We start from the raw sequence: 26,638 nt of genomic DNA on the forward strand, positions 1-26,638 counted from the left end.
AGTTTAATGAACAATAACTACTGCTCAGTGGTAGAATGTAACTATATTTACTAAAAAAACTGTAATAAAAACACAATTGAAAGTTAAAGTACCTGATTTTAGTATCTACACAGCTTTCCTCATATATTTTATTATTTTGAGCACTTTCCAATACTGTACGTCGTTTTTTAGCATATCCAGATTTCATGTAAATAATTGTCTATATCTTAATGTATAATCGTGTTTTTAAAGTTTTTTATTTTTTTATGGTGCTATGTTATCTTCTTTAGCTGTGTTCATGTATGCACCATGTACACCAAAGGAAATTATTCGTATGTGTAAACCTACTTGGCAATAAACCTGTTTCACTTCCGATTTATCAGATAGATTTAGCTACTTTTCAGAACACACTTGTTCCCTTTCTTTCCAGTGAAAATCATGTATAGACAAATGGGTTGAATAGGAATTTACCTGATAAACAAAATGACAAATTATTCCTGAAGCTGTTGAGTACATTTTCTAACTTTTCATGGCTAGGTTATGATATTTTGAGAAACTCTTGAAAAATATACCTTTTAGAGATAAAACAAATATGCTGATTTTATAGAATATGAGGCATTGCTGTAGATTAAACTCCCCATCCGTATATAAAGAAGTCCAAATTAGCACAAAATATATATAATACAAAAACTTAATATATAATAGTAATACACTGAAAGAGAACATTGAAATGCGCCATGATTACATTTACTTTCCATACTTCAAGTACATTTTGTTTTGAGAAACACATTAGTAACACAATGAATTAGAAGAGAAGAACTTTTTTATTTGTTGTGAAACTACAAAACATATTGTTTGGTATTTTTTGTGCTGGTGAAATATTTACAACTCTGGTCGATAGTACAGTGTCTGAGAATAAAATTCACAGCTTTTCGGGACTCTCGCGATAAAAAGAAAAACAGGAAAAGCACACCCAAATCACAAAGTGCAATAAATACATGCTGTGTGTTTCTCATAGCCGCCTCCATACACATTACCAGATTCATCACCAGTCGTAATACAAACAGATTCATTAGGGGAAAAAAACAATAATCAAATAAAAGGAAAACAAATGCACTTGAACTTCAAAAAACAAACAAGAATTATATCACAATCTACATGATGAAAAATAATAATTACGTGTGACTACCAGCATGTTTTTTTCTCTGAATGATTGTGATTTCTCGTAGCAAAGAACCTACATTCCTTCATCCAGATGTTGTTATATATAAATGTTTTTGATTTAGCGGTTAAACAACATTCAATCGATCATGACAAAGTTCTTACAGACAGACAGTACTGTTCCTCAGAGTCCTATTCTTTCAAACTACCTGCTCTACAGTGGATGAAAACAAAAAAACTGTTAACATTAGGAACATTAATGCAAACCCTTCTCTACATTGACAGCTTCAGATCACACCATGGCAACCAGGTTTGGACATATAAGACAAAAAAAAAAAAAAATGGTTGCTCTCCGAAAGGCACACTCTCTCACATAACTCCAAAGGCTTTCATTAATTTCACAGTGATCCCGTTACAGTAAAACCCTCAGACCGTCAGGAGTTCAGAGCTGCGTTCACACTGCGCGAGGAAACCAGATCTGTCATGTGACTCTTTCCCACAAAAAGTAAACACGACAATTGTGAGGTTTTTCATCGTTACTCCTCGATTTAATACATATCTTTTTATGATTTCAGTCTGAACAGTCTGATCGGCATTCAAACAACTTTTTTGTTGCTCCCCTAAGTCTTGACAGTAGAGCGATTCAGCAAAGAGAAAGTGGTGCATTATAGGGTATCAGATGTCGTTAATTTGAGGGGAGAAATACATGTGGGATGAGTCAAGATGCTATCATGTCAACAGCTAAAAGAAAAAGGATTTTGCTTCACACATTCAGGATGCATTATTATCTAAAAATGTTTCTCAGAAGAAGAAACTCAAACTGACCTAACTGTGGTTAAGAAACCTAGAGACAGCTAGGACAAAGAAGCTTCAATCCAAAAAAGTGTATTATTTTTAGTGGTTCCAAAGTTTCATGCCACTGTTGGAAAATGTATATATTCAATTACATATGGTGACTATGGAGGTCATTATTGAAGGTGCTTTTGTTATGGATTATAAAATGTGTTTACAATTCTTTGACCCTTTTCCATTTACAAAGTGGGGGACTATCACTAAGTATGACCTTGTTGCTTAAAATGTATATTTGAATTCTCTATAAAAGTATTATTTATACATCGTAAATGAAAATATAGACTTCATGGCACCAGGGAAAGCGCTATATAAATCAAATGTATTATTATTATTATGTTGGATCCCAATGGTGCACACAGTTGACACGGTGTGTACCATTGCATATATGTGCAGATGATAAACTTTACACATCTAAAAGGTAAAGTATTATTTGGATCACTGAGCCACAAGAACATCAGATTCCTTTATGTATGTGTTTGTGCATCAGGGGTTAAATCTTTGGTATAAATATGTTGTTCAATGTTTAGTTCAGAAACAGGACGGTTCAGACTGAAGTATAAAACGCTTCCTCTCTGCAGTGTGAACGCAGCCTCAGTGTGAACGTCCTCACAGCATTTCATTCACTTCCTATCAAGTTTTTTGTGTGTCTTTTTCTAGACGGGGTGAGAAGATCTGTGGTTATCTATTTGTGTGATATGTATTGTTCTTATTAACACTTGTGCAAAAATATTCCTACTTTTACCTGAATGTGTGGTGAATATTCCTACTAGTAACTGGATATGTGTTGAGCCTATGTTCTTTTTCTTGTGGATTAAAAATATCAGAAACGAGGCTGATTTAAATTGTTGGGACTTTTGGGAGATAACCTTAAGGATTGGAGAGCCAACAAGAAAAATCAACTCCCTCTGTTGGTGTTAAACATACACATAAACCAAGAGATAAAGGTTTAAGGTTGACTCTTTGCTGGATCTGATCTATTATTCAAGCATGTTATGAGCTGCTGTTTACCACAGTGAAACAGAGGAACATCTGGAATGACAGCGGCAGAGGTTTTCATCAGCGACATTCCTGTTTACACCGAGAATTGAGACATGAAAACATGAAGGATTGCGCCATGTGGTGGATACTTATACAAAGCACCTAATGTACCAACACATGAAGAGCATGGTGACCCAGCAAGGAGAGAAACACTGAGCATAACAGCGCTGAAAGTCTGCGAGTCATTTTTTCCAAAAGTCACAGGTTAAGAAACTTCAGGTCCACTTTAAGACTGAAGTCCTGTCAATGATATAACCCCAAGAGTGTGTAAAAAAACACATGATTTTGCCACTTTTATACAAGTAAAAATCCTTGTTTTTGTCACTCTTTATTTATTTTTCCTGATCCGATTTGCTGCTCGACAATGTTGTCCGACTTTCTTTGATATTTTGTCTTTTTTTTTGGTCCTCCATCAACTGTTTTGTAGTTTGAGTGCCAATATGATTTAGTGCTACAAAATTAAAACTGAACTGACTTTGTTTTTCAATCCATCATATTCAAAATGTTAAATTATTTAGTGCCAGTGGGTGCATTCTACTAATTTTGGAGTGGGGTTTCTTCATTATCTATATCAAATCTGCTTAAAATACATCAGAGTCATGTCTTCTAAATGAGCAAAGATTTCAAATATTAAAATATGTAAAAAAAACAAAACGTGATTTATCACCATAGGAGTTTTGTTTTAGCACCGTTGAAATGTTGAATAAAGCGCCAACAGCTGCTCAACGTTCAGGTACAAACACAAAGAGCCACCAAACAATAGTCGAGGTCCGCTGCTGATTTATAATCCGGTTGCCTTGGAAACAGAGTTAGACATCGTAAGTCCTCACTGAGCTGAATAGAAATCACATCGCCAGAGCACAAACAGTGAACTGACTTCATGCCAGAGGTGAAGATTAAGAGCCGCTCTGCACGTACCGATAAAAGACCTTTTGACCGGCTTCTCAAAGCATAGAGGGAAATATCCGTCTCCTCTGATAGCCAAGACATGTTGCTATGCAAGTGCGAAAATATAACAGCATGATGAACAGATGAAGTTGGAACTACAAATTAGACCCGTGTCCAAATTAGCATGTCATTATCTTCTATAATTAGGACATTTGATATATTTGAGACAGTTTTAATACCTGAAGTGACACTTTAACCCATTATCTATTTATATTTAACTCTAAATCCAATTGTTTCAGAATATTCTTTTTACATTTTGCACCCACAGGAAAGCAGCAATACTAGCAGTGCTAACAAAGGTTACTTGAACATGAACCTGTTTATTGATAAATAAGACTATTTTTTTTTGTGGTGAATTTAACACAACTTAATGTAAATCGAAAAACTTAAGAAAACCTTAAAACCTGTATTTCGACATTCCTCACAAGGGTGGTTTGATTTAGGCAAACCTCCTGCAATTAAACATGCTATTTTATCTTCTGACAATTATTTTGGATCAGTTGAAGAGCAGGAAACAGGAAGTAGGAATTAAAAACCTGCATTTTTGTTGGCCTCTTGGGGGCAGCATAACAATACATAGTCTTTTAAACCATAGCTAGTTTCAAGATACAAGGATGGAATTGATGTGTTCAGTTTTGCTGGGGCACCATGCTTACATTTGACATATCAGCTGCAGAACATCCAGTTGTAAGAGGCATGAGAGCGACTTTAGATACAGAGCGTATCCAAAACATCCAGTTAGAGGGAAGGGAAGTCTGAAATTAAAACTCTTTTAGTTCACAGTCTTCAAAAATACATCTGATCTGATCTTCCTGTCTGACAATCTTTGTGTGCTTCAACATTTAACAATCATTCCAGCGCATTCGAGGCAAAGGTTTTTGGATTTTATAGATTTTTCCAAAAACCCACTTTTTTTTCCTTTCTTTTTTTCCTTTTATCTGAAGTTTCTTAAAGTGCGGACTATCCGATCAACTACCTGAGTGCTAGTGAGAGTTAGTGCTGTTTCTACACTTTGCTGAGTGTAACTGGTGAGAGACAATCGTTTAACTTTCGACCTAAAATGAGAAGAATGTCGCCTCCTAAATGATCAAATCCAGTTCATTTGGTAACGTTTGTAAATCAAAGACTCGCTCCAGTTTTCCTCTCGTGTTGTTGTGTGTGTTGTAAATGATGCATGCTGATGAGGATTATATACAAACATCTGTGCTGTCTATAGTTTAAAAAAAAAAAAAAACACATTGCTTGAAAATCAATGTTAAATATCTCTTAAATGAAGATATTCATTTCTGTTATTTATCATCAGCTTGAGTTGCTCATTTTGCTTTAGTACCATTGTTTTGTGCTGTCAATATACATTTATATATTTACGTGTCTAAATGTGTCATTTCAGTACAAAACTCTGTGTTTGCAGCTTTGTGACGTTGTGCTGGAATGATTTTACACACCTATAAACAGCCTGTTAGTAACAAAAACACAAAACAAAGAGAGTGACATAATAATTAAAAAAAGAAAAGCTCTAGTGTGCTTTCACTAATTTACAAACATAGACTATCCACATGAGAAATGCTGAGCTCTTTAAAAATGTGTTTCTTCACGGTTTTGAGTGTTTTCTCTACTAAACACATTATTAATATTGTTTGTTTAAATTCTTCATAACACCGCCAAACATTTGCTTCATTTGAATGGGAACAGCAGGTTAAGACTCGAGGAGGAAATACTTTGAAATGCTTCTCTACACGTCGTCAGCCGGCAGGTCGGGGATGTTGCTCTTCGCTCGAGTGAAGAACGCCATCTTCTCTCTGAAACACACAGGAGACAGTTAGAGGTCAACACAAGGACACAGCTAACATGGAGATTTAGTTTTAAAGTGGCTCTAACAAAGCTCTGTAAAGCAGTTTCATTCAAATACTATCATTCGTTCTTTGTTCAGCTACTGTCAGTCTATTCACTATGTTGTAATTATACTGTTTCTGTCTACTCTGAATATATGACATCATTGCATGTCTGACTGTCTTGTTTCATAATTGAGGATTGAAAGATATGTGTTTTATATTTGTATACTTATCTCATTTTAAAGCTGAATAAAAAAATGAAATCTAGTTATTCTGAGCTCCTAGATAGTTTATGATCTTGTTTCAAGTAGCTTGGGGAACACAATCACAATCTATCTAAAATGTGAAATAAAAATGTGTTTGATAGGATTCCTCAATAAATTATACAATGTAGCCCACCATAGAGATCTTCGATATAAATTAGATAAAGTTAGAATGCAATGCTGTTATAATAATCATCTACATTATATCATGATACAGGGTAAATAGGGAATACAAAAAGGCCTCTTAAATGCAGAAATAATATTGCTAAAATCAGTAAATACTTTTCAAATAAGAATAAAATTAAGCATTACCAAGCAAACTTAGCTTTTTCACAACATGTTAGTCGGCAGTCACATATTAAAACAGCCACCACCACAAAAAAGGTTGAACCGCCAAAAATCAGGACACCTAGAGAGTATGACTAAAGTAATCTGGTTGTGCATCAGGAGACACAATAAACATATTTGTCCCAGCCTATGAACATCTCTGTGCAGAACATATTCTCACAGTATACATCAAACTCCTTCCTCTGCCTCCTCCTGTCTGACATACAGCTTCTAAAAGTGCTTTCTTAAGGGGCCCATTTTTCTTATTGAGCAGTTTTTAACACATTCTGTCTGCTGAGGAGATCTAATCACATATGTGTCTCTTCTGTCTGTGCTCTTATGGAGAGTCTCATATTTCAGGAATCTGTCCGGTTGCGTGTCCCACCTGAAGGTCTGCACCTCGGGGACCTCCTTCCGGCTCTGGCCTCTGATCTTGTGGACGTCCTTGGCTGCCGCTCTCATCATCTTCTCCACCCGCTTCTCGTGTAGCTGCTCCTCACAAGTCTGAACAGGAGCAAGAGCACAGGACCATACTGAAATCTGCTCTTTGTTATTTACAGAGAAAAGCGTCTAATAGTGAACTAACTGAACTAAAGCGTGTGATAAGAAAACTAGAGCATCAGCAAAAATGTCTGTCATTATAACCATGGATATTTAAAGGGGACCTATCATCCAAAATGCACTTTTATACGTCTTTTATACATGAATATGTGTCCCCGGTGTTCCAGGGAACTCACCAAGTGTCAGAAAACACAACCCTCTCTATTTTCCTCCACACCCAAATCTCTAAAAAAGGGGCTGCAACGGATCTGATAAAAACTGATCCAGATTTGAACACTGTCCTGACGTCAGGACGGTGGCGCTACGGCTATTGGGCCAACTCCACCAATCAGGAGGAGACAGCCACGGCCATTGCCGTTCGAAAGCGCTGGAGACGCTGTAGTACATATGCCAGGCCTGTAGATGGTGCTGTTCTCACAGAATCAGCCCTTATAAACACAGAGCTAAAAAATGTCAAATTGAGCAAAATGAGGCATGGCTAAAATGCATGATCTGTTTGGTATTTTGAAAAACAAAAAGTATAAATATGCCTTATATAGGTATGGTCCTACACTATATTATTCAAATATAGCATGATAGGTCCACTTTAAATGTTTTGAATTTTAAGAACATTGTATGCAACTGATATAATGATCAAATAGTGAATAGTTAGAAATGTCAGTTTGTAATATGATATATCAATAACCTCAAAATACATCAGGTCATGTATATGTACATGTATGTGTATATTGTGTGTTAAGTTAAAAACCTAACATTTTTGAGGCTGTGTCCATATAATACTAACACAAGACACAGCACATGATACACACACAAGATAAAAAACAACAAGTTTGTGTCTACTTGTCGTACCATCAATTAATTATGTAGTTTCATTTGAATATTTAATAAATAGGTAACCTAAATATTTTTTACATGATGTTTTGAATTGTAGGCGGTAACAAACAAACCGAGTTTATGTCTGTATATTTCACGATATGTTGTTAACGTAACAGTTATCAAGGATGTGTCCATATATCGTACGTTAGGCCCATAGCCAGAGATGGCAAAAGTACACACATCCTTTACTCAAGTAGAAGTACAGATACTGGTGTTTAATAATACTCTGGTAAAAGTAGAAGAACTAACTAAACTTCTTTACTCAAGTAAAAGTAAAGAAGTATGGGCTTCGAAATGTACTCAAGTAAAAAGTACCCATAACTACAGTACCAACTGTTTATAGAGTAACTGGTAACTTGACCTCACTTTATATTAATAGAACAATAATCGAGCCGAGTTCTCATTGGTCCCTCTTCTTTAGAGAAGACCAGGAAATGATGGATACACAGATCGTGTTCAAATCAATAGGCACACAATGACTGTAAATAATAATGATCACGCCGCCAAACACAGATTAAAACTAAAGGAACCAGCCTGTTTGGAAAATGTAAGAATTAAAAGTACAGGTATTTGTGTTCAAAATTGAAGAAGTAGAAAGTAGAAAGTAAAAAGTCGTCAGAAAAATAAGTAGTGGAGTAAAGTACTGATACCAGAAAACTGTACTTAAGTACAGTAACGAAGTATTTGTACTCCACTACTTCCCACCTCTGCCCATAGCACATGGGCACACAGACATTAATCCCCCCCGTCCCCTCACCTGCTTCTCGGCCTGCCTCAGGAGGATGCGGAAGCGCTCGTCCTCCTGCACCCAGGCGGGCAGCTCCCTCTGGCCGCGCTGCCTGGCCGTCTCCAGCTGGGTCTTCAGCTCCCGCAGCACCCGCAGCTCCTGAGCCAGCCGCGTCTGCCGTGTCCGCGACACCTGCAGGTCCAGCTCCAGGTCCAGGGACGTCCTCAGCAGACCGTCCAGACCCTTCACCGGCACCGGGGGCTGAGGGGGGACAGGGGGGGGGGGCACAGGTAAGAGATGCAGAGGCTCAAGACACAAACACTACGGCTGCTAGAAACGATTAGTTCAGGTATTGGGTACATGGCCCTCCCTATGGGCGTTAATAAAGGCCATTAATGCAAAATAACTGAAAATCCCCGACTCCTCAGCCTATGAGAGAACACTAAACACTCTCCTTTTTTAATATAATGTATTTATAACTCATCACGCACTGCAAAGAAAAAAGAAAAGAAAAGAAAAAAGCAGTCACAATTTGAATTTATTTGCAAATACTGGCACCACAAACAAGTCACCATTTTTGTAATCCCTGACTCAGTCTGTGAAAGAACATAAATGCATTATATGAATTTATTATCAGCATTATCCTGCACAATAATCGATAACTCATCTTAACTTTTTCTATCGTTTTTAAAGTTTGTTTTAAATACATTTTCTAGTTCCTGTTCAAAAAGTATGTTTTCCTTGTAAAGAAAATGTGTTATTCTTGCTTTGGTTCAACATTTTTATGAAAAGATTTCATAATTGTGCAAAGCTCACTGTGGCAAAACTGTATGTCATTATGGTCATGCCAATAAAGCTATTTGAATTTAATTGAACACAAAACAGTTTTTTCTTTTCTAATATCATTACTTTCTTACTCATCACTGTCTTGATGTGATGATTGAAATGTTATGTTTTAACAAATGGAAAATAAAAGGAAAAAAGCTCTAAATTAACAGTTGAGGACAGAGATGTATTTATTAATTTATTTGATATGTATGTCTGCAAAAGTCTTAACCGTCACCTGGGTGTACACAGCAAGTGTTTTATTTATTTGCAAACACTGTCACCAGCATGCGATGTGTGATGTGGATTTCCACCACGGAGATGTTCCGCTGCTGCTAAATTAATATGAGCTGGCAAATGTCAGAGCTGCATTAAACATTCAGACGGTTATTAAATATTAAGAGTCACTTGACGGAGAGTTGTCAGGCGGCTCTAGGGCTCAGAAAATTCAAATAGGCTTCCCCGTCTCCCTCTCTGGAGGAAGGAGTGACCGTTCATGCTCGGTAAACTTGCAGGTGGTTAGATCTGTGAGGCTGCAGTGAGGCGTACTGAGGTATAAGTGACTGGACTTCAATGTTAACTCCTCTGAACCTCTGGGGGGGGGGGGGGGGAGTCTGTCATGTCATGGCAAAAATCAATAACACTGTCATTACCTCATGACACAGTTACCATCACAGAAAACTAAAACTTTGGGGAGTCTGACACATAGAACTGCGCTAAAACGTTTTTGCTTTTGAGATCGAGCGACGAGGAGACAGGAGTGAGGATGACCGCCCAAGGTCTTTCGAGGAGAGTAGACACATTTTTTGTTTGTTTTTTTATATCTGTAATATTGACAGTTCTGCAATACTACATTGTAAAACATTTCTCCACCGGCTAACAGTCAAAACTGCTCCACTGGTTAAAAATCGACTCAAAGATTTGTGACAGACTATGAGTCAGCCTACCATAACAACATCAGCTCTGACCTCAACCATGTTCTGAACAGTGAATATTAATTGTTGGGAGACACAGGGTCCAAAGATGAAATACAATTAGACTGAAGCACTCTTTTGTGCCCCAGTTAATCCTGAAATTAAATACAGAGTTTAATCCCAGGTCAAATGTACGTCAGAGGGTCTTGGACATGTTGTCTTCAGTGATTGTGATGTAAGGTTAAATGTCTGTTTTCTTATAATGTGTCTTTGTATTTTCCCTTGTTGATGTTGCAAATGGAGCTGCTGTGATATCTGACATTCAAGTATTATCATATCAATTGTTGTTTTACCTTCTTCATGCGCATGCTTCTTCTCTCCGAGGCGTTCCTGACAAACGGAGACTTCTTGGAGAGGGTGGAGCTGTCGCTGTCACTGCGATTTATCTAGAAAACAGCAGAGGGAGATGTTCATTCACGACAGGGAGTTAACAGGTGTTTTTTTCTCTCCGTCTGATGTCCTGTTGTTTTATTGTACTGTAGGTCTTCAGTGGCCTCAGTTACCCTGCAGATGTACTGGCTCTGGGGTCCGGGGGAGAAGGTCTTGGAGCGGATGATGGTGTTGCCCCTCATGAAGGGGTTCTGCTGGTGGACGTCTGGACGGCGCTCCTTAGGTCGGACCACCGAGCTGTGGTGGGACAAGTTGTCCATGCTCGTCTCTTTGTTCACCTAGACAAAGAATACAAGATTATATCAATATAAACTGTCCAATACTGAATAAAGTACTTATTATACTAGACAATTTATTGCACCCGAAGTTCAAAAACTAAAAGTATTTTTGACATGTTTTAAACAGCTCCACCCAGGACACAAACAGGAAGGGCCTAATGTAATAGGATGTCAGAAGAAGAAAGTCAGAGAAAAAGGAAGTTCAACGTGACAATGAGAAGAGCATTTCATTGTATTTCTTGGGAGACATTTATTTTTCCTCTTAGCCTCTTTTTTTGATGCATTTTCTCTGTATGGTTGTTAAATAACAGTGGGAAATGGCCTTTTGACTCTACCCGATTGACTTGATTGAAAGGTCTTTTCTGTTCAAAGATATACTACTTGTGCTTTCCTAGTAATCCAAGAATGAAAGAAATATCTACCACAATCCAAATACATGTATCTCTGTATGTGTGTTCAGATCTAGTACTATTCCTGTGTGTGTATTGTACTGTGTGTTACAACATTTTCCCTTGGAGGATCAAATAAAGGTTCATCTTCTTCTTCAACACAACAAGTAAACATCAACTTTTTCTAAGTTACCTTTTCTGTGATGACTGGTGCACGATAAGGAGGAGGTTTGAGCTCCTTCACCTCCACTTCCTCTTCCTCTGCTTCCCATTGGCTGCTCTCAGGATAAAACTCTTCCTCTTCAGGCCCCACCCCCTCCACGCCATTTCTTTCTTCATCGTCAAAGATGTCCAGGGGGTCACCATGCCTGACAACAACAAACACATACTCTCGTTTGTAGGGATAAATACTGCTCAGATTAGTAGTGCTCTGGTATCACTTCAAAACTCCTTGTTGTTTTCCATCATATCCAAAATATTCCTCACTGTACTCAGCCCTAAAACTGTTGCAGGATGTTTTACAGTTTTTCTCTTTTATTTACCATCTTTTATTAGATATGTGTTGTTATATTTGTGTTCCCATGAGCGCTTAACATATAAAAACAGAGGTGAATTATATAAAGTGAACAAAGAAAACTTAAACATATTATATTACATTATATTCTACAGTATATACTTTGATAACTATATACAGTGAAGGAAGAGAACATTTGCATGTGAAAGGAAGATTACTAGGTGGTCTAATTCCTTCCTTCCTGGGAAAGGAGACAGGTGTATGTGTGTGAGTGTGTGAGTGTGTGAGAGAGTGTGTGTGTGTGTTGACATGGGGACACCTGGTGATTGTCGTTGGACAGAGGGAGGAGGAAAGGTGGCGGTGTCATTCAAAAGAGGGGGAGGTGTATCCAAAATTCGGTACCACTTTACAATAAGACTACCCTTATAAAGGGTTTACGAATAGTTTGTAATTCATTTATTAATTAGGTTGTGAACACTTTATAAATCATTAATAATCTTTTATAAGACATGAGATAAACAGGGCAGCTGTGACCGGTTGCTTGCCAAATAGTGAGCCCACATTTATCTGTACTGCTAAGCCTTATTAGAAAAGGTAGTAACTCATTAATAAATGGTGATTTGTTTCACACTTTACAATAAGGCTCCCTTTTGGCAACTATAAATGTTAGTAACTCGTAAATAAATGGTCATAAGAGATGCAAAGAAACATCAAGATGGAAGGGGGGGGAATCAACTCAGTGAGCAACAGATACCAAGGATGCTGGCTGATGAAGAAGACGAAGTAAGCTAGGTAGCCAATATAAGGCTTAGTCATCTTGCCAAATAGTGAGCCTGTGTTGATGTATGAAAACTACGTTAGAACTGGTTTATAAATGGTTCTTAATGATTAATAAAGTGTTTACAACCTAATTAATAACCTAATTCATAACCTAATTATAAACCCTTTATGAATCCTTTATAAGGGTAGTCTTATTGTAAAGTGGTACCCAACATTCAAGCTGCTTTATGTGCAGTGTGAAGCTGCCGAGTAACATTCTGTCAGTGTGCGTGTGCGTGTGTGTGTGTGTGCGTGTGTGTGTGTGCGTGTGCGTGTGTGTGTGTGTGTGTGTGTTTGTGCGTGTGTGTCTGCAATGAAAACAATTGTGAACTGTCGGCTGCCTGTGAAGCGGTACAGATAATCTCTAACCCCTTGATTCCACCGGGTCCGTCTGCGCCGCGTTACGGCCGCGCCGCAGCGTTCACCGCGATCGCGGCCACTCTAGTCAATGGGTGCTATTCCACCAGACGCGCCGCGTTACGGCTCAGAAGCGTCCCAGAAGCGTCTCGGCGCTGGGCTCCGCTAAAAATACGCGGCTGGTCTATTTTTGACGTAAGTGTAAGAACATAAGGTTTGCAAACACTACAAATATTTGCATACACTGTAAGAAATGTAAATGATGTTGATCGATCAGTAATAAACCAGCGTCACTAGAGTCATGTTCCAAACTGTCTGATGTATGAAGGAAGCTATGTCTAGCTACATTTATGATGCAGTTAAATGGTGCGCTAACAGAGATTGTATAATTAAGATCCAGAAATTGATGCTTAAAATTTGATAAATGTTGCTAAAAGCTTGCAAAGATAAAAAAGGGGAAAGAAAATAAGGAAAAGGACGATTGATGCTCAAAAGTAGGAGTGAAAGAGGGAATAAATAGGAAAACTGATGACGGAAGGAGAAACACTCACCATTCATCGTCCTCAGGAGCTCCCACTCTGTCACTGTTGGAAACACGAGGCTGAAACACAAACACACACACACACACACATTAGGACCAAACAACTATAAATTACCACATTTAAAAGTGTTGTTATGTGACTGTATTATAAGCTGTTCATTAACTCTTATAATGATACTACTTACTTTTAAACCTTGGATGTTCTTTCTTGATTTACATTTTATTTTGTTGGTGTACCCGTTTTATTTGTCTTTTTTCTGAACTGTCCCTTTTGCTGTAACAATGTTAGTTTCCCCACTCTGCGACAATATTCCACTTAATGTCAAATAAGTAAATGTTTGTCTTGGTACCCATTTGGATTCCCTTGTTTTATGTTTACATTCTTTTTAAAACTGACACTGTTCAATCTGGGGAATGTCTTCATACATCCCAAAAATGTAGTCATACCGACCATTTCAGACAGTATTCTATGGCGCCGTTAAAGACACTTCCTATTTAATGCAAACAATTTTTCTAAAACCATTAACAGAGGTGCAACAGCACAGAGGAAAAACTCATCATTCAATTAGATATTAACTACACATTAGAGAAAATATTTGCACAAACAGAAAAGTTATTGAGTTATAAAACAATTTTTTTACTTTACTCTGGTTTGATAAATAGGAAACACTGGCTGCACTAATCTAGACAGCAGCAAATTCACTGTATACTTTTTTAAACCATTTTTGTAATAATTACTGAACCGCATTAAATGGTAGCTTTGCCTCCTGGATTCCACTGTAAAGCCTCCTCAAAGGATTCTGATTCTGAAACCTGTTTTGTTGTCTTATTACCAATTTGGATTATTTAGTTTACTCTTATATATATTACTTCATTACAAAAATGTTAACATACTGACCATTTAAGACAGAATATACTAGGGGGGCGTGTTTAATACCTTAAGATGTTCTACCTGACTAAACTATTTAACCCCGGCCTCCTCACCCTGTCAGTGCTGCCGGCCGCTCGGCTCTCTTTGTCCTTGCTGCTGATCTCAGGCATGTAGGCGCGACTCAGCAGGTTGTACCACTTGGTGCATTTCTCCTCCGAACAGCTGACATCAGCGAGGCTGATCTGGGCTCCCGCCTGCAGGGGGGGGAGGAAAGATGGAAGGGGTGTTAAAGTTTCAGAAACATCTGGAACAACGCAGCGTGTCTGCTCAGAGAATTCTGCACTTTTGGTTTGCTTCCTTTTGAGTTTACCATAAACAATGAAATGAATTTCAACATGCCACATAAGTTTTGTGTAAGGTACTTTGAAAGTCTTCCTATCCAACATTTTCTTTGATTCCTTTGTTGTTTAAAAAAAAGTAAACTTTTTAAAGTTTAATTTGTTACATTTTTTTAAGCGTTTAATATTCAGTTAATCAATTGTGCTACTTTCTTTTTAGTTGTTTTATTTTATTCAGTGTCATTATAAATGTCATCCTTTTTGTAATGTTTTTCCTGAACACTTACAAGTCACCAGCTGACAGGCAATTACATGTCTGATGCTATAATGATATTAAACTGAGTTCCCTTACAACAGCATGTGAACATGTGACACTAAGTAGCCATCGTCTCTCAAGTTCCTTTTGAATGGGAAATAGATTCATAATATAACCTTTACAATTGTATTTGAAGCTTTAACAGCTAATGATTAAACCTTGAATCAAATGACTACTCTACGTTCCAGATTCAAAACCTCCTACTGACCAGACACTCTTCATGGCCCGACTTGCTGGTGTTGCAGATGTCGACCCTCAGTGTCTTCTGCCGCAAAGCACTGTGGGATATCTGCATGCCGAACACCTCGTTGACTTCCACCACGTCCTGAGGCAGAGAGCCGCGCGTCCTGAAGAGGCAGCGGGACGCCTCCATGCACGGCAGCACCACCGCACGCACATATCTGCAGAAACAATGTGTTAACATATTTGAATGTGTTGACGTGCGTTAATTGGTTGCACAGGCACCACTTTTCCAGTGTAAACATAACCAGACGGCCCACAGACACACATCTGCATGAGCATATAGAGTCAGTGGAGCCGGCAAACCAACCGGGCTGCAGACAACAAACAGGACACGCCCCCAGTTTAGAAACTAAACACCAAGTACACTTTAAACTCTTCACCCGTGCCTGTTTAACCCACTCATGCATAACTGTGTCTTTATCTGAATGTACAAAATGCTTATTGATACAAGCTTTCTGTTTGTTCTTCTAACTGGTGGCTTTAGTTCCTTTATGTCTGTACATTTAAACCTAAATGACTCACTAAGCAGCTCATTTGATGGATGATGTACAAACATATTCAAGAACCATTTATTTTATATGTAGAAAAGTGCAAATATGCAATGTAAAGGGAAGATGAAAGTATCAAATGAGCTGCTTAGTGAGTCATTTAGGTTTAAAGGAACAAAAGCCAACAGTTAGAAGAACAAACAGAAAGCTTGTATCAATAAGCACTGTACCAACATTCCCAATGGTTTGTCTTATCTGAATGTACCTGCATTTTTCCTTCTGTTCAACTGAGCTTGCATCCTTATTGTCCTTATTGTAAGTCGCTTTGGATAAAAGCCTCAGATAAACGAAATGTAATGTAATCTAGCGGTAAAAGGACGTACATTTTCTGGTCGGCGGGCAGACAGAGGGCGCTGCAGTTGGAGAGCTGCATGACGTAGATGGTGAAGCGTTGGTCTCTGGACTCGTAGCGGAAGCCCAGCTGCACCTGAGAGCAGCCGAGGGCCAGCCGCTCGTCGTAAGAGCCGAGTAGCACGTCAGCAGGGAGGCCCGGCCTGCAGGGAACACACACACACACACACACACACTGCTGATGAAATATCATGGCAACTGAGAATGTAACGTCAGGGTAAAGGTATGGTGTTACAAGTTCTCTATTCAGAAGTATTCTTAACACTGAAAATGTGAACAAATAGTTGAAATGTAACACATATTTAAGGAAATATATGGTGTATTAGAGCTGGGCAATGTTTCTTTATTATATTCATATACAGTAAGGATATGAGGTTGACATCGTGTTGGATCGTCTTTTCCTGGTATTTGAAGGCTAAGTAATAAAAAAAAAGGCCTTTAACTTGCCACTGTTCTATAATTTGCCTCTACCCACATAATCATTATATCCACAACATTGATGTTTATTCATCAACAATCTCATTTTGTAAATATCTTGTAAAAGCACCCTACATATCAGTGCAATATCAATATCTAGGTATTTGTTCAAAAATATTAAAAAAACGCACAGCGCTACCCTACATGCCCAGATTGTGCTTAAAGACTCATGTTGAAATATAAAGATAAGAAAAAGAAATACAAATGCAAAGAATTCAAGATACATTTTTTATATGTAAAACATCAGATGAAAGGACACCATCCAGGGTGTTTATCTCACAACATAAGCTGTAAGTAACAGCTCTTCGTACCTGCGCTCCGAGGGCTCGTACACGCCGCTGTCTCCTGCCACCGACTCGTCAGACACCGCTGAGGTCACGCCCATCTTCTTTGGCCCCGCCCCCGTCCCTTGAAGCTCGGGGGCCGAGTCTAAAGACACAAGAGGAAAGATACAAGGTGAGGATATGGCTAAATGTAATGTGTTTCTTTAATTGATTTCCAGTTGATGTGTCTATTAAGAATAAGGCTGGTGATATCCAACCTAACATGGTCTTCCATCAGAACCAAAGAAAATAAAGTAAGTACTATTTAAGAACTTTTTCTGACCTGATGTAAACTGAATGGTACCTAAACAGATTATGTTAACTTGGCCTGAAATAGTAATTGTACTTTTTGGGGAATTTAAGAATGTCACATTGCAGCGGAGTGAAGCATACATTTGTTTCAACAAAAGAGTATCACAAGGTTTCATCAAACATAACTTCATCTAATATCATCTTCATCTGCTTAAAACAAATATGCATGTATGTCTCTGGACTGAAAAAAACTCTGAACCAACAAAAGATGGAGAAAGAGATTTGAAACCAAACACAGTAAACCTCAGCAATTCAGCTCAAAGTATTTGCTAAACCACGGACCCTGTGTACGCCCTACAGTTACAATATGTTTGGGTTATGCTCTGACATGTAATTAGGCTGTCCTTGCTTTGTTAAGGTCTGCAGTGTAAACAATGAACAACAGCCTGCCTTAGTTTGTAGAAGGGAATTGTGATGTCACAATGGCTGCTAACACAATGGTTTTAACTTATTGCTACTGATCTTAACACATGTATGGTTTATATAAGGGTGGACACTGTTGATGTGTGGACAGCCTTACTGTTTACATATGTTTACAGTCTTCCTATTTATTTATAGATGATCACAACACTGAACAATCCTCATCCTAAGGATTCTGTATGTTGCATTGTTGCATTGGTGGTGCTTGACACTCAAGATTTCCAATGGCAAAATGATCTGCAGCTATTGGTCATATGTAAATAAAGCTTTTGAATCTCCTGGCCTGGCTGTGAAGACTCTGAGTGTTGGCACATGTTGAGTCCTGGCAGACAGTGACGGAGCGTGAAGAGGAAACCGGACCCCAAGGACCACCTTTCACTCGACGACGCAACCAGAACCTGAGTCACGTTCTGCTGCAGCGGCTGAGAGCCCGCTTCAAACTCCACCTGACCCTCACCACATTACAACCACCATGTCGTTTTCATTTATTTCAGTTGCAGCAGCATCTTTGGCTGAAACGATACTCACGGAGGTTATTTTAGGTTTCAGGGTAATCTATTGATCCTGTCATGGGTACACTTCCAACAGGAACGGCTGAAAGCTAATTGTGCATGCTTTTAATATGTTGCTTCGTCTAACTTACAGAAAAAGGACATTCAGTATACAATGATAAAACTAAATCCTAATAAATATTGTTTTGTGCTTGTTTAATGAGGACCAATATCAACAATGTTGTCCATTCATTGTCTGTGGATCTACTTGTTCAATTCAAGTCAATTTGACATCAATAACAGTTTAATTCATATACTTTTAGCTCTTTAAACTATTTGTATATTTTTGTATGAATGTCAATATGTTTATTAATTCTATACACCACTGTATTTATTGCAATATAAATAGTTTTCATATGTATTGTTGTTATACAGTACAATGTTCACATTTTAACTTCTTATGGTAATATATCTATTTATTTCATATTCTTATGGCACATTTTTTACTTTTACTTTGTATGTTTATAGAAATATTTTAATTCCAATTTATTGTATTTTGAAATGTAGAAAATGTCACAAAACCTAATGTCCCCTAGGGATAAATAAATCGTTCACACACACACCCCCCCAGCAGCCGTAATCCTACACCTCCACTCCCCCTCTCATCGTTGCTCCCACCAGCAGTCAGGTTTCACACACTGTATCACATTTCTCATCACACACACACACACACACACACACACACACACACACACACACACACACACACACACACACACACACACACACACACACACACACACACACACACACACACACACACACACACACACACACACACACACACACACACACACACACACACACACACACACACACACACACACACACACACACACACACACACACACACACACACACACACACACACACACACACACACACACACACACACACACACACACACACACACACACACACACACACACACACACACACACACACACACACACACACACACACACACACACACACACACACACACACACACACACACACACACACGATTCCTTGTATGCTGCTTTCCAATAAAGTTGGAGTGTTTTCTCTGAGGTCTGGTGAAACGGAGATAAAGCCGTTACATCAGCAGCCTCTCTCCATGCCTCATGCAGACACTTCATCACTGTTATGGCTCTCCTGATATGAACTGGGATCATCATTAGAGCGCTGCTGAGTTTTTATGCACACATCCTTTTATTGCTGTTGAGATTTGAAATGATTGCTTTGAGGATCAAATTCCCTCCCAAGTTTAATGACAAGGCTTTGTATCTCTGTTTGTTTGGAAGACCTCCCCCCTGAAAACAAACACTTCAGTCTTCTGTGTACTGTGTGGTTTAGGCTCTTCAGTCACAATGAGAGGCATATCTAATGCTGCAGCATACAGGGATGTTTAGACAACAGTGGGCTTTCTACTTTGTGTCAACAGATTGTGGTTGTCTCTTTTCCTGACAGTGCCATTATCCACACAGCACAAACAGGCTTCACAGCTTGGTGAAGAACAGATGTTTCAATACAAAAATTATAAAGGAAGGACAGCAACTTATTTAAAGGGGACCTATCATGCAAAATGCACTTTTGTACGTCTTTTATACATGAATATGTGTCCCCGGTGTTCCAGGGAACTCACCAAGTGTCAGAAAACACAACCCTCTCTATTTTCCTCCACACCCAAATCTCTAAAAAAGGGGCTGCAACGGATCTGATAAAAACTGATCCAGATTTGAACACTTTCCTGACGTCAGGACGGTGGCGCTACGGCTATTGGACCAACTCCACCAATCAGGAGGAGACAGCCACGGCCATTGCCGTTCGAAAGCGCTGGAGACGCTGTAGTACATATGCCAGGCCTGTAGATGGTGCTGTTCTCACATAATCTGCCCTTGCAAAAACAGAGCTAAAAAATGTCAAATTGAGCAAAATGAGGCATGGCTAAAATGCATGATTTGTTTGGTATTTTGAGAAAAAAAAACGTATAAATATGCCTTATATAGGTATGGTCCTACACTATATTATTCAAATATAGCATGATAGGTCCACTTTAAGCAAGCTTGCAACATCAGCACCAATCCATGTACAGTATATATATATGTATCTCATTTTGATCATTTCTCACTTCTTGAAATGTAGCTTTTATTTTGTTTTACATTTTATAATGTGTCCCGTCTAGATTTGAGATATTTTGCTTAGTGAAATGTCTATTGCACAGTATTCAAATGTATTCAGTATTTTCTTTATATGGTGTATTATTTGGATACTCAAGTGATACATTTCACCCTATGAATATGTATATATATTTGTTGTTGTTAATGTTAATTTTCTATTATATTCATATCTTATTCTATCTTTTCAATATTTGTAACTTAATAATTGCCCAATTTGGGATGTATTAAGTATTTATCCATCTATCTAATGCATCTTGTAATAGGGGAGTTTGCACACAGAAGAAGAACAAAGCATCTTCTCCTCTAACTCGACGTGTCTGCACAGAACCCTGAAAAAAACCCTTTCCAAAATGTTGAGATGAACTGGAAACAAGTGTGTGAAAGTGTTGAATCAAAAAAGAAAGAATAAACTTTTAGACCAACCCCAAATAAATAATATTGTCCTGTATTTTGTACAGATTGTGTTTTGCTTCACATTCTAAAACGTTTGAGATGAACTGGAAACTAGTGTGTGAACCTTTTGAATAAAAAAGACGTCTCTTTACCTTTGACCTCCTCGCCCAGTGTGGTGTTGTGGTTCTGCGTCTCCTGCGTCTCCTCCGGCCCCCCCGGCCCCCCCCTCTCCTCCTGCCTCTGCTCCTGAGAGTCCAGGCTGAGTTCCAGCTCTGCCAGCCTGCTGTGGAGCTCCAGATCCAGGCTCAGCCCCCCCGGCCCCGCCTGGCCCGCGAACGTCTCTCCGGACAGGAAGCTAGAGTCCGTTACCAGGGGCGAGCAGGGCGGAGACAGAGAGGACAGGGAGGAGCGGGGGGACAAAGAGCTCATGGAGCGGGGGGTCTCCGACAGTCTGAGGGCCTGGATCCTGGACGACCCCGACTCCCCCGCCACGCCTCCTCCAGCGGGACCCCCTCCCACCTCTCCTGCTCTGACCTCAGGCGTCTCTCCGGAGCCTGTTACCACCTCGTGTTCGTGGATGGTGGTTATGGAGCTGGAGGGCCGGTAGCCCCCCTGCCCCCCCTCCTGCAGCAGGCTGTCCAGCTTGTTCTGGAAGTCCGGGTCGGCCAGCTCGGGCTGCTCCAGGTAGATGTCGGTGAAGCTGAGGGAGGAGGTGGAGCCCAGGCTGGAGGTGGTGGCCAGCGAGCAGCGGCTGGAGGTCAGAGACCCCCGACTGCTGCCCGACGAGCAGGACAGGGTGCTGGCCGACAGCCTGAGGGAGAGACAGCAAATTAATAAAACATTTTCCATGTTCCAGAACAGTTGTTATCAAGCGATGATGCAAGGTGTTTTTCAAGTTGTCAGGCAGTGACCCAGAAGACAGTTTGTGTTTGCTATAATCCAGCATGCATCCACAATGGTTGAGGCTTTTGAGACCAATCCCAAATAAATAATGTTGTCCTACATTTCAAGCGTTTGCGACACATCTGACTGGGCTTTTGAGGAAGTTGTACAATTTTAAAAGTCTGTGGATACCGTGTTATAATTAGTTTATTAAAATAAAGTAACCTTTTTAAAGAAAATGTAGACCACAGGACTTCTTTATTTTTTTGTTTACTTTAGGAAATGCAATCATATAAAGCCTGTGTGGATTCCTTGACAACCATCCTACATTCAGAGGTCATTTCTTTCAAACAGAACATAACATACTGTACTTAATAGCTTTATATGCGTCTGAAAAATCCCTGATGACATCCACGCTTTCAAATGTAATGTGTAACCAGGTTGTTTATGCTGTCACACTTGTAACAATGCTTTGGATACAAGCATCAACTTGACATAATTGTTTTAAACAAATACATTTGATAGTTCCATAAACAGCATATTTCTCTATTTCACATTGAGTTTAGTGATAGAAAATGATGAGAAATAAAGAGGCTTTAGTGAAGACAACAGAGTCAAAAGACACGTTTTAGGCAAGAAGACGGAAGAAACATGAAGAAGAATAAGCAGAAAGCTACATGGCTACAGGCAGACTCTGTTTCCCACGCCTACTATATACCTCCCTGTCTGCTCACTATTTTATTTGCCTTTCCATAATAGAAAAATAAAAAATGTCACCCAAAATAATGCAGCTAAAACAGATCACAATAATTGTTATAGTTATATCCTTTTAGTTTATGTATGCCTCCTATTTAGTATATCTTATATATTCTGTAACGCATAAAACCCCCCTCTTCTCCTTAGCGTTCAGCACTTTGTAGATTGTTGCTTTTAAATGGTATATTGTTTGTACTATATGCCTGTTATTATTTGTATACATTATTATTTAGTTTTTACCTTTTTATTTGTATTACCTTTCTTATACTACGGTATGTGAGCTGAGCTGTGTGATTTGTGTATTTTATGAATACATTTCATGATTTCTCTGTACAGCACTTTGGTCTGGAGGTTTTAAAGTGCTTTACAAATAAAGCTGTATTGTATTGTATATCAAATAGCCTTTATGTCTGAAATTTGATATAAAAAAACTTACCTGCTGTAATTGCACAACATGTTTGGCTATTTTGTCTTATTCTATATCTTAGCACAGCAGACGAGATGTTCATTGCAATTTAAAACAAGTGGAGGGCCTAGGATAGAGCTTAGATATTGAGAGTGATTCCTCCTGTAGCTGTGTATTAAAGCTCTGTAATGAAAGCAGAGAGGCTCGTTAGCGGAGACAGAGAAGACTTCCTGTCCTCCGGGGAGACGTTTGATGTTTCTCCGACCAGAAGGTTAGACGTGAACAGAAACAGAGTGAGGGAGATAAACTTGCCTGAGGAGGAGACAGAGAGGACACTGGCAACTATTCAGAATATCACTGTTGAATTGAAACCGTCTGAGTGTAAAATATGAAACGATTCTGAAAAGAAGTACAGTTCTTACAGCTGCCTTGCGTCAGCGCATAACAATGTGATTCCCTCCCAGGGATGTTTATAATTGGGCTGGAAAGAGAGATTTGTGGCGAGAGCGCGAGTGAAATGAAAACGACGAGGAGAACAAAATGGCTTTCATCTTTTGCAAATGTTTGGTGATTAAACATTAAAATACTTCCATCGCGCCAAATGTTCTCAACCTCCCCTTCCCTTCAAAGCTCTGCTCTCTTCTCTGCCTGATTTGAATCTAATGACTACATGTTTTCAGTCCATCATCTAATGGTCAACGACTTTGTGAGAAAATATGGTGAATTTAAGAAAGGCTAAATGTGATAAATGAAGGTAGGAAAAATAAAGCAAATAAAGCAAAACATGCTGATCTTTAAGTCAACAGATTTGTTTCTAAATGTTCCTTCATTAACTGTCTCTACTGTACTGACAATAACAGTCCTATCTCTATAAACGAATGAACATTAGTTTTTTTATTGGAGTTTTACGAGAAATATTCATTTTCAGATAAATGACTTGGTGCGTAAAATGTTAATTTTACGTAAAAGGATTAGGGACACATGAGAAACACTTGTTTGGGATGTGACCGAGAAACCAGAAATGACCAGAAATTTGTTCTGACTTTAATCTGAGAATTCTGAGAAAAAAGTCAGAATTTGAGTTTTTTAAATAATAATATTTATTTTCTGGAAATCTCAGAATTCTGACTTTTTTTTCTCCAGAATTCTGACTTTAATCTCAGAACTGAAAAAAAATCACTTTTAGTCAAATCTCCAATGGAAAAGCAAATGTGGCCCATTCCTCTTCCGTAATTATTAGATAGAAATGACTACAAAGATAAGACCTGGGTTGGAATGAATCTGAATTGTCCTTTAAGATATCGACAGCAGTAATGAGAGAAACAAACCCTTTGAGTTGAGTATGCAGGGATGTGGCCAGTCGGACCATCTCCTCCAGCTCTCGGACCAGTTTGTTCCTCTTGCAGTGGAGTCTCAGCCTGAAATGATACAAAAAAAAAATCAGTCAGTTACAGACCTTCGGATTAAAGATAACTCTCTTTCTGAACAATTAAATTGTCTACAAATTGAAACCAACACTAATCTTATTCTTTTTGTGCTGCTCCCAGGCAGAACATTGGTCACTTTCACATATATAAAATAAATAAATAATGGTTTGAGTCCTTGAAAAAGAGAACAATTATAACATGACAGCGGTGGTGATGTGTTCAGGCGTCATGGGGAAAAGCCACTTTGTGTTCAGGGGACAGCGGTGTCATCTGTTTGAATAAGCTTTGTTCTGAGGAAAACATGAACAGCTGTTACTATGATCCATGGCTGGAGAGCAAACAGGCCAAAGAGGGGAAGCCTTTTATCAGGTTACACACTGCTGTGTGTGCGTGTGTGTGTGCGTGCGTGCGTGTGTGTGTGTGTGTGTCTTTGACTGTTTCCTGTCTCATTTTTGGATCTTCTATAATGTAATCTCTGTGAGTGTTTCTTTTACTAATGGGAAACAAAGCGTGTGCGGACTGAAATGCATTTGGTCTACAGAGGAGGAGGGAGAAAAAGCCAGAATGGAAAGAAACAGAAATATTTTTAAGGGTGCTCATATTGTTTCTTAAATGTTAACGAAGATCTCAAAAGATTGACTTGTGGGTTAGTCAATACAGTTATACAGCACAGTGCCTCCAAGTGTTAACGTATATTTCAGACTTTTAACGATGTTAAAAGAACATTTTCAGATATTTGTTTTAAATAACAAACAAATTAAATAAATGAACATGCACCAGGAAACCTACACACTGCAGCCCGATTCAGAAGTTTTTTTTTTTTTTTTACTAGATACAAGCTCGTTTTCAGGACTGTTTGTGTGTTTTCAGACTGAGCTTTTTTGACATAAGCCTGCCTCTTCTGCTAGCACTGTGGTGTTTTTCAGAGAAGGGCAACTTGACATTTCTATAATGACCTTTCACACAATAACTGGCAGAGCTTTGCCCAACTTGAATGGAGGTCTAATTGGCCAAATATCTGATAATACCTGCATGGAGTCTTTTAAAACTTCTAAACAAATGAAAGTGTTTGCTGCACTCAAAACTTGGATTCATCTTCAGGAAATCCTAAGCATATTTCTTCTTCATCTTTGTGTGTGTGTGTGTGCGTGTGCGTGTGTGCGTGTACGTGTGCATGTGTGTGTGCGCGGACTACAAGAGGTTCCTTTTGTGAGCAGGCCCTGCAGCCTCTCAGGTTTCCGGAACAGGAGAAGACACACAAAGAGAGACAGAGCTCAGGTAGAGTCTGACCTGAAGCCTGAATAATAAGAGTCCTGTTGGGGGGGGGGAGAGAGGGATCTTGATGGTTCTGGTCTGCTGCTATTTAGGAAAAGTGAGAGTGATACAAAACTACAGAGAGGGAGGAAGTGAGAAGGACATATGTTGAAGAGCAGGAACAGAGAGAACATGGAGGAATACAAGACTAAAACACTGGAAATAGAGAGGTAGAGACGAAGCAGAGGAGAGGAGATAAGGAGATAGGGATCGGACAGGGGTGGAAACAAGGAAAAGAGAGAGACACGCAGAGGAGACAAAGAGAGTTGACAAGGAAAAGTAAGGAGACAAGGAGAGAAGAGGACAAATGGGAGAAGAGGACATGAGAGAGAACAATGAGAGGGGGGATGGAGAGAGGACAAGGGACAAGGAGAGGAAACAAAGAGGAGACGAGATGAGACTTAAAAATAAATAAGAAAAGAAAGTAGAGGAGACAAAGAGAGTAGACAAGAGAAAGAAAAGAAGACAAGGAGAGGAGATGAGAAAGAAGAAAAGGAGCAAACAAAGACAGGATATAAGACAAGGAGAGGAGAGGAAACAAGGAGAAGGGGGGGGCATGAGAGTTCAAGAGACAAGGCAAGGAGTTGAGAGGAAATACAAGAAAAGGAGAGGAGTAGAGGAAACAAAGATAGGAGATGAGACAAGGAGATTAGACAAAGAGAGGAAAGGAAGATGGGAGAAGAGGAAAGGAGAGAAAACAAGGAGAAGGGGGGGGCAGGAGAGGAGAGGTTACAAAAGAGGAGAGGAAATCAAAAAGGAGACGAGAAAAGAAGAAATAAGAAGAGGAGAGGAGGGGAGAGTGGACAAGAAGAGGCAACCAGAACAGAAGAGGAAACAAGTAGAGGAAAGGAGACTAACGAGAGAAACAAGGAAAGGAGAGGAGTGTCATGCTCATCT

General features: G+C 39.1%; 1 protein-coding gene across 1 annotated transcript in view; it reads right to left on the bottom strand.

The window, feature by feature from the left end:
• Nucleotides 1-784: 784 nt before the first annotated feature.
• wwc1 (WW and C2 domain containing 1) overlaps nucleotides 785-26,638 on the bottom strand; it is a 55,392-nt gene continuing 29,538 nt past the window's right edge. The window contains exons 10-22 of the mRNA XM_034140227.1: nucleotides 24,329-24,418; nucleotides 21,109-21,767; nucleotides 17,107-17,224; nucleotides 16,291-16,461; nucleotides 15,385-15,577; nucleotides 14,636-14,776; nucleotides 13,662-13,711; nucleotides 11,614-11,788; nucleotides 10,867-11,031; nucleotides 10,657-10,749; nucleotides 8,595-8,825; nucleotides 6,786-6,904; nucleotides 785-5,777 (exon numbers count right to left, since the gene is read on the bottom strand). Coding sequence (XP_033996118.1) covers nucleotides 5,711-5,777; nucleotides 6,786-6,904; nucleotides 8,595-8,825; nucleotides 10,657-10,749; nucleotides 10,867-11,031; nucleotides 11,614-11,788; nucleotides 13,662-13,711; nucleotides 14,636-14,776; nucleotides 15,385-15,577; nucleotides 16,291-16,461; nucleotides 17,107-17,224; nucleotides 21,109-21,767; nucleotides 24,329-24,418 — 2,272 coding nt within the window. The 3' untranslated portion in view covers nucleotides 785-5,710. The remainder of the gene's footprint in view (nucleotides 5,778-6,785; nucleotides 6,905-8,594; nucleotides 8,826-10,656; nucleotides 10,750-10,866; nucleotides 11,032-11,613; nucleotides 11,789-13,661; nucleotides 13,712-14,635; nucleotides 14,777-15,384; nucleotides 15,578-16,290; nucleotides 16,462-17,106; nucleotides 17,225-21,108; nucleotides 21,768-24,328; nucleotides 24,419-26,638) is intronic.

This window comes from Trematomus bernacchii, unplaced genomic scaffold (assembly GCF_902827165.1).
Source record: "Trematomus bernacchii unplaced genomic scaffold, fTreBer1.1, whole genome shotgun sequence".
NCBI lineage: Eukaryota > Metazoa > Chordata > Actinopteri > Perciformes > Nototheniidae > Trematomus > Trematomus bernacchii.